The following is a 12,817-nucleotide window of genomic DNA, read 5'->3' as shown; positions in this document are numbered from 1 at the left end:
CACACACACACACACCAGCTACGCACCTCGCCATGCGCGGGTCCCACATGGCCGGGGGTCGTCGCCGCCGCCTCGGGACGCGCGCAGGTGACACGGAGGCCCCGCGTTCCGGGCCCGGGGCCAGGCGGGAGGCTGCTTCCCGCGGTTCGTGCGGGACCGGCTGGGGGAGCGCAGCGCAGGCCGAGTCCGCGCTCCCACGCGGCTGCGGGGGCCCAAGAGCCGTCACGTGTCGCCGCGCGGCGGGAGGGGAAGGTGTCGCCTTGGCTCCGAGGAGCGTGTCTCGTCCCGCACCAGCGCGCGGGAGAGGTCCGCGGCGTGGGGGCCCGGCCTCCGGGGTCGGGAGCTTCGGGCCAGAAGTGCGGGGCCGCGGCGCGGGGCCCCGTCGCGAGCTGCGTCTCCGCGGAGGCCAGCGGCGGCCCGCGGTCATGGAAGCCATCGCTCCGCACGCACACGGCGGCGCGCTTCCCTCGGGCCTCCCGCGTCGTCCCCTCAGACGCGGACGTCGCACTCACCGCGCGCCCGACGCGCCCGCGCCGTCCCCGGAGGTCGGGAGCGGACGGGGCAGCGAAGCCCCGAGCTGCGCGACGCTCGTCGCCTCGGTCATGTCGGATTCCTGTCACGCGGGCGGGAGCCGTCCAGGCGCCTGGCAGGAGGGCCGCCAAGGCAGTCGCGGCGGCGCGGTGCGGTGGCTCCGCAGCTCTCGGGAACCAGGATGCGCACTGGCCCCCCGCCGGGTGGTCCTGGAGACTGAGGGGACCCGCCGCGCGTTCCCACCCTCCAGGGGGCCCCCGGCCCAATCAGAGGGCGCGGCGGTGGCACGCTGCCGCCTGGTGGCTCATGGGTCTCCTGGGCCAGCGCCCGGGGCGCCTCGAGGGGCGGAAGACAGGAGCCCGGGGGAGGCGGAGGGGCCCGGAACACCTCGGTCCTTCCCAGCAGCACACGTCAAGAGGAGGGTCGGAATCAGGCAGTCCTAACTTGCCGCCGCCTCCTGCCAGTCCTCTCCCAGTTCGACCCCCCAAAACTGTGGCATCATTCCTTCCCTCCTTACACTCCTTCCGTGGCACCCCATCGCCTAGAGTCGGACCATTAGAATCCTCATTTTCAGCCTGTGGTTCCAGGCACATCCCTTACACAAACACTGTACTCCAGTAATCCCCGAATTCCGTGGCATTTTTAAAATACTGATGCCTGCCATTTATCCAGTTTAACTGGTATGGTATATCTCGAGAGTCCGATTGTTAGAGCCCTCCCGGTGATTACAGCATGAAGTAAAATTTTTGAGAAGCTTGCTGTTTCCAGATACTGCTAGTCCTTTCATTTTAAAGAGATGGTATATATCCTTCCTAGCTCTAACTTGTTTTGGTACACACACACACACACACACACACACACACCACAGCCTCAACTCCACCCACCCAGTTCCTACACAGTACACACACACACACACACACACACACACACACACACACACACACACACACACACACACCTTTTATTCAGCCTCATGATCTCCATCTCCAAAAAGCCCAGTGGGTTTCCTACATCAGTGTAAGAGATTGCAGAGCCAGTACAAGGTTAAAATGCGCCTCTGTGCTTCTCCATCCATTTCCATAGCTTCTCTGACCCCATCACACTTTCCCCTCCAGTATCTTTTGTTACACCCTTCAAACTCGTCACATAAGATCTTGCTTTTTAATTTTTTTTTAATTTTTATCAAAGTGAGATAAAAATGTATGTGGCCTTCCTACCTAACTCACCCCTGAAGCAGTCACCTTTAAGTCTTTTAGCTGATACTTATTTAACTGCGGTGCTCATGTCTGTAAATGTGCTTGATTACTGACTACTTGTTGGGATTTTTCTTCCTAGTTTTATATGCTAACCCTGTCTGGTAAATATTTTGAGAGTGCTTATCGAAAAACCTTCATCCTTGGTATTCTAGTTTGTCTGGGTATAAAATTCTGAGTCGTAAATCATTTTACTCCAGTGACTTCTAGCTTCCAGAATTATTGAAAATGCTGAAAGCATTTGTTACTGACCTCTTTTATTGTTTCTTTGCCTCTTCGGTGTTTGGCACTACACTGTGCTTTGCAGAGATGTGGGCTCACATTGTCCATACCACTGGCTACTGGGGGTATTACTTCATTCTTAGCATTCAAGCTCCTGAATTAACTTGTTGATTATTTCTTCTCCATTTTCAATATTTTCTCTTCTTGGATGGCCCTATCATTCAGATATTGGACTTCCAGAATTGCACCTGTGACTCTGTACCTTCATTTTCAAATCACCATCGTCCTGGCTGACATTTTTGTTGTTTTTCTTCTCGGTTTGTTTGCTTGTTTTTTCAAGACAGGGTCTCACTATATAGCCTTGGCTAGCCTAGAACTCACTGTGTAGACCAGGCTGGCCTTGAACTCACAGAGATCTGCCTGTCTCTGTCTCCTCACTGCTGGTAATACTGTAGCATATAAGCTGTGTCCTTAACTTTATTTTCCAATTCATCTCAATGACGTTTTTATATCAAACTTGTACTTTTCCAAGAACTGTTCATACTGTGAGCATTACTTTGTTGGCATGCCATTTTCTTTTCATGATTGTGTAGCTTTTCCTTATCTCCCTCTACAAACTAATGGCCATTCTTTCTTCTCCAGTGTACTGTGTTCCTCAGGAGCTTCTTTATATGGGCATGCTTATAACACGAATTGCTAAATGGTCTTATTAATAGAAAAACCCAGAGCCAGATATTGGGGTGAAAGCTGAAGGATCAGAGAAACAGAACAAGCCAGCCATGTTCTTACCTCTACAAAATCCTCAGCCTCAAGACAGTGAGTTCCTGTTTCCTCACGCCTTATATACTTTTTTTCTGCCCTGCCATCTTACTTCCTGAGCTTATTAAAGGTGTGTGTGCTTCCCAAGCAAAGGCATGAGATCTCAAGTGTTGGGATTAAAGGTGTGCGCCACCACACCTGGCTCTGTTCCCTGTGTGGTCTTGAACTCAGAGATCTAGACGGATCCAGATCTCTGTCTCCCGAGTGCTAGGATAAAGGGTGTGTGCCATCTCTGTCTGGCCTCTGTGTCTAATCTAGTGGTGGCTGTGTCCTCTGATTCCCAGATAAGTTTTATTGGGGTGCACAATATATCACCACACATGCTTTCTTTCATTATGCTTCCTATGGCCTCTGTATCCATGTCTGTTGCCTATGATGAAGACTAGGGAGAAGGATGTCCATTGGTAGAGAACAGAGTGAATAAACTGTGGTATGTTTGTACCTTGGGGAGCTATGAAGCTATACTCAAGAATGCAGGGCATCTCCATGCAACTCTACAGGTTGGCAGTCAGGAAATATTAAGTGGCAAAAATCTATGTAGAACTGTGTATAATATGCTGCTTTTGATTGGTATCATTTGTTAATGTATTCTTAATTATGTGGGTTGGGGGTGGGTATGTGCACTGTGGGCACTTGAGTGTAAGTGCTCACAGAAGCCAGAAGAGCATCAGATCCCCTGGAGCTGGAGTTACAGGCAGATAGATGGGTTGTAAGCTGACCAACGTGGGTGCTTGAAGCCAAACTCTGGCCCTCTATGAGAGCAGGACACACTCTTAACCACTAAGCCATCTCAGCGGCCCCAGTATGCTACTTTTGGAGCAAGATAAAGATCTGGGTATTTATATTTAAATATATGTGTGTGTGTATATTTACATATGTATATTTAAATGACATTGATGGAACTTTTAAAGAGCAGTGGAGCAGCAAGGAACGAGGCAGACGATAGACTTTGAACTTTGGATCCATGCAAGTCTTTAACATGATTGAAAATTATATTTGAGTTCTAGAAGTATCTCTAAACATTGGAAACCAACAGAGATAAGTGAACTGTTTGTCAAATAGGTGTCATAACAGCATGACAGTCTCCTGTTCCTTAAAGTACTGATAAACACAAGCTCCTGAGAGGCTGAGGCATGAGGATCACATGAGCTGACAAGGTGAAGACCAGCCTGGTCAAATAGACCTCAATTCAAAAATAAAATGAAATCTAAAAGAAGGCAATTGTTACATTACAAAAATTTGTAATGCTTTGAGGATTATAACTCAGTAACTACTTCTGTAACCTCAACATTTTATTTTATATGTTGAACAATATTATCCTCAGCAAGGGTCTATCACATTGCTAAAAGAGTCCATGAAACATAAAAGAATAGGAACCCATGCTTTTTATTTCTCTCTCTCATGTTAAAAGAATAACCAACCAAGAGGCCAGTGAGATGGCTAATGGGTAAAGACGCTTGCAGCCAAACCTGATGATCTAAGGTTTCAACCCCTGGTAAAGGAGAGAACTGATTCCCAAAAGGAGGGAAGGAGACAGATTTGACAAGAAAGGAAAGACAGAGGATGAAGGGGTAACTAATAGAATATAAGAGAGTAAAATGACGTGCATATCAATAAAATGCTTCACATTAACCTTGAGTCCTGATTCTTACAAACTAATTGTAAAAATAGATTTTAAGACAGTCAATGACACTGAACACAGGGGTGAGTTTCTTTCTATATATTGAGGAATTATTGTTAGTTGGGTTATATATGATAATAGCATTATGGTGTTTTTTAATTAAAATTTTAAAAATCTATTTTTAATTATTTTTAAGTGTATGTGTCTCCTCTTTCTCTGTCTCTCTCTGTCTCTCTCTGTCTCTCTCTCTCTCTGTGTGTGTGTGTGTGTGTGTGTGTGTGTGTGTGTGTGTTCCCTTGGAGGCTGGATGCATTAGATTCCCCTAGAGCTGGAGTCACTCCTTGTTGTGAGCCTCTTAACAAGTGTGCCCGTAACCACTGAACCACCACCTCTCCTGCCTCTGGTGATATTTTAAACAAGTTTTTCTGCCAGAAATATGCCTTTTTCTTAAAAGCAATGAAGTCGTAATTATACTGTGTTGAGTATTTGATTTAAAATACTTAAGTGGTTCAGCAACTGAAGGCACCTGCTCACAAACCAGACCGCATGAGCTCTGTCCCCACCCCCATGGTGGAGCGAGAGGACCAACTCAGAAAGTTGTCCTCTGATCTCCACATGTCCTCCACCTCGTGAGCAAATGTTTAAATTAAAATACTTAATCAGAATAGATGAAACAAGATCTATAGATAAGTTTTGAAGCTGAGGAACAATAGGGCTGTGGGTGTTCATAATCTAGTAGACACCTTCTCCTTATCCACTATTTAGCTTTCTACTAATTCAGTCACCTACGACCAACCACAAAAATGTTAGATGGAAAATTCCTGAGATGAACTTGGTCAGTTTTAAATTGGGCACTGTTCAGCATGATGAAATCTTGGTCCGTCCTGTTCCATCCAGCCCGGAGCATGAATCTTCTCTTTGTCCACATTGTACTCACTACCCGTCCGTCCTTCAGGCACTTAGTATCCTTCTTGGTTATCAGACGGATTCTCAAGGCCCTCCGTGCTTGGACTCAAGTAGCCCTTATTACTTTAATCACAGCCCCAAGGCACAAGGAAAGCCATGCCAGTGATTGCAATATGTCAAAGCAAAACCATAAAACGCTCCCTTTAAATGAAAAGGTATATAAATTCTTCACCTAAGACGAGAGAGAGAGAGAGAGAGAGAGAGAGAGAGAGAGAGAGAGAGAGAGATGTCAGAGTTGTTAAGATTGGCAGGATGATTTTCCGTGGTTGCAGTTGTGAAGAAGGAAAAGAATTTATGCCATTGTTATTGTCACATCTCAAACCACCAGTGTTACAGCCACCCACCATGTATGATAAACAAGAGCAGGAGGTGAGATGGAAAACACATTAAATCTGTGCACATGTGTGTTTCAGTAATACCTGTGGTTTCAGACGTTCTACTGAGGGTCATGAAACATCACTGTTCATTTCTTGATACTTGTGTTAATTTTTCCGTAATGAAACTACTTTGTGCCTGGAGAAAGCATTCTGTCTGCTGAGTGCTAGCTGTGTGAGCATGAGGTCTGGGTTCAGTCCCCAGAACCCATGTTTAAAAGGCCCAGTTTGGTGTGCACACTTAGAATCCCAGTGCTGGGGAGAGGCAGCTAGAGACCTGAGGCTCACTGACCTGATGCATGAAGAAAAGCATTCCAACACCCAAGACCTCCACATGCACACTCACCACACACACGTGTGTGAACACAAAAGAAGAGATATATTTGTGGTTTTTTTAATAGTGGATTTAAAGGTAATTGTTCATCAGAAATATCTGGTGCCAGCAATTCTTCAGCCTGATTCCACTGTGTAAAGGAGTTAGCCCTACCCCTCAAGCCCCCACTGTCTGCTGACCAGTTGACATTTCCATTCCTGTAACGGCTTCCTAACCCCCAAGACTTCATGCTATTGCCATCTCTGCTGGTTTCCCTCTCTGGGTATTCTTTAGTCACTCTTTTACATGGGGTTGAAAAAATAGCTGAGGGGTTGGAGGGACACACTCTCTGTGCAAGAGTAAGGACTGGCGTGCAGATCCCCAGCATCCACATGGATGCTGAGCAAATGTGGTAGCCTACCTATAATCCCAGTGCCCGTGTTTATAGAATCCTTAGAGCAGGCTTGCTTTCGAGACTAGTTTAATCCATGAGTTCCAGACTCCGTGAGGGACTGCTTCAATATAGAAGGTGCAGAGCAACTGAGGAGACGTCAAACATCTGTTCTCCACATGAACATGCAAACACCCTTGCACATGCACACAAACACATGCATGCCCCACACACATGAAAAAAGTTCTAACCAAGAGGATTGGTGTACACCTGCAATCGCAGCATTTAGGAGGCAGAGTCAAGAAGATAAGGGATTTAAGTGAGTTTGAGATCAGCCTGGCTCTCTGAGACCCTGTCTCAAAAAAAAAGAAAATGGGAGCTGGGAGATATCTGAGTTGATAAAGCCTTGCTCCACAAGCATGAGGACCTGAATTCAAGCCCCGGCACCTACATTAAAAAGTCCAGCATGGTGGCATACATTTATAATTCAGACAGGTGGACTCCTGAGGCTCACTGGCCATCCAGCCTGGCCTCATCATGAGCCCAGGTCCTAGTAAGACTCTGTGACTCAAAAAGCAAGATGAGAGGCTCCTGAGGAGGCCATATCCAAGGTTGACCTCTGGTCTCCACACCCATTCTTGTGCACCAACATACCCATGAAATACACACACACACACACACACACACACACACACACACACACACACACACACACACGCCCTTCATATAGTTCCAGTGGGGCATGAAGAAGGAAAAGTGCAAACATACATATTCATTCCATTATTGTGTTCCTATTTCTTTTTTAGTGTTTGGAAGACCTGCCTTGGCTGAAATGTGCTACATCCATCACGTCATCCTGTCACTCCTGCCCACCACAAACACCTACGCCTGAGCACAGCTAAGCTTCTGCACTATGACATCACACATCTCTCTCTCGGCCTTAGATTGCAGAGGCTGACTCATCAGGGCCACTGTCCGTGTTACTCACACTCCGGGGAGGCATGAAACGTTACTGGAAAGCTGACAAGATGGAGGCGGCTCTAGTTATCACACTGCACGAGTTTTATCGAGGATTGGGACAGAACTCTGAAGGACAGACGGTTGTCCACTTCTTCTCAAGGATCCTGTTAGGTAAAGGGCTCTGCTCCCACTGAGCAGAGGCAGGGCAGACCATGTGAATTATGTCCGAGGAAAATTCTCTAAACCACAGAAGAGATGCTGTTATTCCTCTCTGACTGTGCTCAGGCATTGCTCTTATTGTCCATCGTAGACAGACTAAACAGGCTGAAAGACATGTATTTGGAGTCTTTGGAGATATCTCAGTTGGTAAGATATGATGACCTGAATTTGAATCCCCAGTTGCATGTGGCTAGGTACACTTATAAATCCCAGTGCTGAGGAAGCAGAGATAGGCAGGTCACTGGAACTCACTGGCCACCCAGCCTACCCAAATTGGTGATCTCCAGGTTTGGTGAGAGTCGCTGTCTCAAAAAATAAGGTGGAGAGAGAAAGAGGAAGACACCCGATGTCAACCTCTGGTCTCCAGGGGCACATACATGCATGTATTCCCTTGAAGACACATACACACACAAACACATACACATATGTAACCCATACCCATGTACACCCCACACACACACAACACACACACACACACAAAAAAACAAAATAACATGGATTTGAAAATGCAGGAAAATTACTCAAGCAGGCACCACAGGCCTCTATTCTGAGTCTATGGCTCACCTCTTACTACATAGTGTCTTATGAACACATTCTTGCCTACACATCCTTCTGTTTTTCACTTATGAATGGTCGGTCGAAGAATAGTAAACCCGTCTCCCTTAACTGAAAATAGGCAGACAATCTTAGGAATATAGTCAGGCCTAAACATTGTCAGAAACAATGAAAACAAGTAAGTATTGAGCTATGCCATGACGGCCACTATACCAAGCAAAGAACACAGACCCGAACCTACATTCCCAGTTAGCTCATCAAGTAAAAGGAAAGAAACTTAAGTACATGATCAGGATCATAGAGTATGCCTTGTCAGACACCATGGAGTGATTTCAGTCAATGGCATCCTGCAATGCAGTAATGGTTCCATCGGTTTATAATGGTGCTGCTAAGTTCTAATTACCCAGTGACAGTGTATCTGTTGTGGAGTTAGTCATTGTTCACATGTTGGTGATAATTATGTAAACAAACCCATACTGTCAATCAAATCAAAGTACAGCAATATGGGTTATGTATATATATATATATATATATATATATATATATATATATATATATATATATATTATATATATATAAAACTTGATGTTTAATAAATGTTATTGGAGTGTGGTATATTTACATATTCCATCACATTTCACAACATACTCCTTTCTCGAAGAAAGAAACTATTCACTGTAGAAGAGCATGCTCTGTGGTCATGGCAGCACCTCACACATCTCACGTGTATCTCTTGAACATGTCAAGAGACCATGTGAAGTAGCTGACCTGTACCCCCTAGGCTGATATAAACCCATTCTGTGATGTTGGCGCAATGACAAAATCACCCAATAATGTATTTCTTAGAACATGCCCTGCTGTTAGGCGATGCAGGAATGTATGTAAATAAAGTCAGCTGACTGTGTTTAGAAGGAAGAGCTTTCATGATGCCATGTAAGGAGGAAGTGGTTTAATTTTTACTCACATTCATGTTATGTGATTTTCGTTATGATATTTTAAGTCCCTATGATAATCCAAGTTGTTTTCAAACCAACCCTCAACCAAGAGTATACTTTAGCTTCACTATATAGAAAAGAAAACTAAGCTGGGCGGTGGTGGCACATGCCTTTAATCCCAGCACTCGGGAGGCAGAGGCAGGTGGATCTCTGTAAGTTTGAGGCCAGCCTGGTCTACAGAGTGAGTTCCAGGACAGCCAGGGCTATGCAGAAAAATCCTGTCTTGGAAAAAAAGAAAAGAAAACTAGAGAAATGGAAGGCTGAGTAATTCACTGTATGCCAGTTGCTCAGACCTGGGATCAGGATGGCCTTGGCTGTATTTCTTGCACTCTGGACTCAGACTGCCCTGGATTCTGATGCTACTGAACAATTTTACAGGAGATCGTCGTGGGCATTGTATATTTCATATGCCTAGAGATGGATGGGTCTGTGCAACAGTAAAAAAAAAAAAAAAAAAAAAGCCTAATATGAATTCTGGTTTTCATCCTAGATTTAGTATATGTGCTGCTGAATTGAGCACTAAATTTTGTTTTTTGTTTCAACTTCAGTAGAGCTGTTTCTCATCGTGTATAACATTCTGAAAATTCCAATGGTGCCAGTAGTGGGACTCGCCTACCTCAATGGCTAGGAGGAAAAGGGAGATTATTTAATCCAGCCTCAAGGCACATAGCTATATATGCCCTCACACACACTGTAGGAATCCAGCTTAACATGACTACAGCCATCTTGCCTTCCAGGTGTCCTGTAACACATCCCAAACTCCATAAAACAGGAATGTCATTTAAGATAGCCAGCCAAGCATGTGGTGCTGGCCATTGGTGCATGGACCATTTCTTAACTGGTGTCCGACTTGTAAACAGGGTTTTTTAATATATCTTTTTTTTAAAAAAAATTCATTTACTTTATTACATGAATATGAATGTTTTGCCTGCATGTATGTCTGTGCACAACATGCATGTCCGATTGGCTGTGGAGGCCAGAAGAGATCACTGGCTCCTGTGAAACTGGAATTTAGTGGTAGTTGTGAGCCACAATGTGGGTGCTGGGAATTGAGCCCAGGTCCTCTAGGAGAGCTGCCAATACTCTTCACCACGGAGCCATCTCTCCAGCCCCGTGGTAACAGTTAGTACATTCTTGTTGGCCACAGGCTCGTGCTGCCTAAGCTAGCCCTTCCTCCCTTTCCGGGTGCCCAAACCTTCCGGTCTTGCTGCCCTGCACTCATTAAAGCCTCCATCGGCTTCAGTCGCCAGTCTCCACACCCTCCTCCCTTGGCAGCTGATTCTCAACATTTCGGGACTGGCTTTTTAGAAATGTATCTATAACCACACAGAGAATTCCACGTTCTCAAACGTGTACACGGAATAAACCAACGAATCGATGATTGCAGGAAACACCCACACATGACACGCAGAGAGGATATTACCGTCCCAAGTTCCTCATGTTAAGTAATTACGGTTACCTGCACCAAACCCACGAATGCGTCTATCCAACCCGCTGCCTACAGCAGAACCTCCCCTCTGTTTCAGTCTGACTTTTTTGCCACCTGAGAGGAATAACTTATAGGACAAAGGGTTAGTCTCACTCTCACAGTTGAAGAGGTCTCCGGCTGCCTCCAGCTGCCTCCTCTGTTTCCAGGAAAGAGCGAGGCAAAACATCAGCACGGAAGGGCAGGGAGAACAAGCCGTTCCCCTCATGGAGCCGGAAGCAGAGGGTTAGCCAAGAAGGCTCCCAAGACAGGGCAGATCGTCCTAGAGCACGCGCCAGTGGTCCACCTGATTCAACCAGCCCACCTCCCAGTAATCCCACCAAATAATGCACCCATCAACAGATGAATTCACCGATGAGGTCAAACGCCTTCTCATCCAATCATCTCTCGGTGATAGACTCTACACCTCACCTCCAAAGCATAGCAAGCCTCTGAGCCATCCCTGACAGAGACCAGTGCCTGTCTTCCTCCCTCTCCGCTACTTACTACATGCACTAGAATGGGATAAAGTCCAGGCCTCCCATGTCCTTACCACAGTGGACATTTGGCAAAGCCTGGAGATACCATTTATTGCCTTGGTTTTGCAGGAGAGTAGATGGCTGCTACCAGTACCTGCTTTGGAAGAAGCCCACAGTGTGGCTGTTAAACATCCTAACTCAGGTCAGTCTCCCACAGCCAGCAATTACCCAGCTCCAAAATGTCAGTGGTGCCAAGATTAGGAAAGATTATCCTTCCATTAGCTACCTGCCAATAAACTACATGGAGGTGTGTCTTCCAAGATAACTAGGCTTGATTTGTGTCATGAGAAGCCAAGCCTGGACACAACTGCATATGCTAGGATGGGCAGACACCTCAGGCCAGCCAACATACAGACTAGCCAGTTCCTTCCCCGAGTCACACTAAGCTGCAAGCTGTCCCAGCAGAGGCTGTAGAGAGTTGCTGAACCAAACCGCCTCTCGGGAATCTGAACAGGGCATTAGAATAAAGAGCCAGGGAAGCAGAAAGAAAAACAAAGAGAGAAGACAGCTACAGGGGCCATTGCAGTCAGGGTTAGCTGAGCTGAAGCCCCCAGGTAGAGGAAGAGCCCACGGAGTTGAGGCTGGTGTCTGGAAAAGGAGCAGGGTGGTGGAGATGGCCAGTGGAACCTCGGCTGTTAGTCGGTGAGGACCAGGCTACTCCAGGGAAACCTCCGTTGTTTCCAGTCTGGAGAAGGCCTGGGTGGAAGGGTATTCCTGTGTGATCTCCCTCCCTTGTGACCTAATACAGACCCTGCTGTAGGCTTGAAACCAGAATTCGGTTCATACTGTCAGTCGCCTACAGAAGCCAATAAGCAGAGACAGAATTGAATGCCTTCTCTCTCTCTCTCTCTCTCTCTCTCTCTCTCTCTCTCTCTCTCTCTCTGTGTGTGTGTGTGTGTGTGTGTGTGTGTGTGTGTGTGTGTGTGTGAGAGAGAGAGAGAGAGAGAGAGAGAGAGAGAGAGAGAGACGTGCTGGTGTGCATGCGCATGTGCGTGCACATCCACTCATGTAAGCATATGGACATATGGAGACCAGAACTTGGTATTAAGTGTTACCTTCTCTTATTCTTTTTTTTGAGACAGGGCCTCTCTGTAAATCTGGAATTTACCTATTCAGAAAGACTGGCAGAAAACCCCAGGAATCCTCCTGCTTCTGCCTCCTCAGTACTGGGATTACAGGCGCACCACCGTACCAGCTTTTGTGTGTGGATGTGAGGGATCTGAACTCAACACCTCGTGTTTGTGCAACAAGGACTTTACTGAAGGAGCCATCTCCCTAGTCCAGGAATTGAATCTTAAAACTGCACTTTATCCAGAGAGCTGGGAATCTGAGAAGAGAGTGGCTTCGTACCCTGTCCTACATTGCTTTTCCAGCCAGCAAATGATACCGCGGGAATGGGGGGCTACAAAGGCAGCCAATCATTCTGGACTTCAGTTTGCCCCTGTGGTCCAGTGGTCAGTGTGTGTTTTTGAGCCGTGTGAGCCGTGGATATCTGTGTTTATCTCATCATCCACTGCGTTCTTCACTTATCCTGTGGATGTTTGGACTTGGGCACGTCTTGAAACATTGAATCAAGTTAGTTCCCCCATATCTC

The 12,817-nt window shown here is 46.5% G+C and overlaps 1 protein-coding gene across 2 annotated transcripts in view; it reads right to left on the bottom strand.

Moving 5' to 3' along the window:
• Trank1 (tetratricopeptide repeat and ankyrin repeat containing 1) overlaps positions 1 to 890 on the bottom strand; it is a 90,957-nt gene extending 90,067 nt beyond the window's left edge. For both annotated transcript variants that reach the window (XM_028860047.2, XM_028860048.2), the window contains exon 1: positions 27 to 890. In XM_028860047.2, coding sequence (XP_028715880.1) covers positions 27 to 436 — 410 coding nt within the window. In that variant the 5' untranslated portion in view covers positions 437 to 890. The remainder of the gene's footprint in view (positions 1 to 26) is intronic.
• Between the last annotated feature and the right edge of the window lie 11,927 nt (positions 891 to 12,817).

Source organism: Peromyscus leucopus, chromosome 7, assembly GCF_004664715.2.
Source record: "Peromyscus leucopus breed LL Stock chromosome 7, UCI_PerLeu_2.1, whole genome shotgun sequence".
Taxonomy (NCBI): Eukaryota; Metazoa; Chordata; class Mammalia; order Rodentia; family Cricetidae; genus Peromyscus; species Peromyscus leucopus.
Note: the sequence above shows the minus strand (reverse complement) of the source record. Positions and strands in the feature narration are given on the sequence as shown.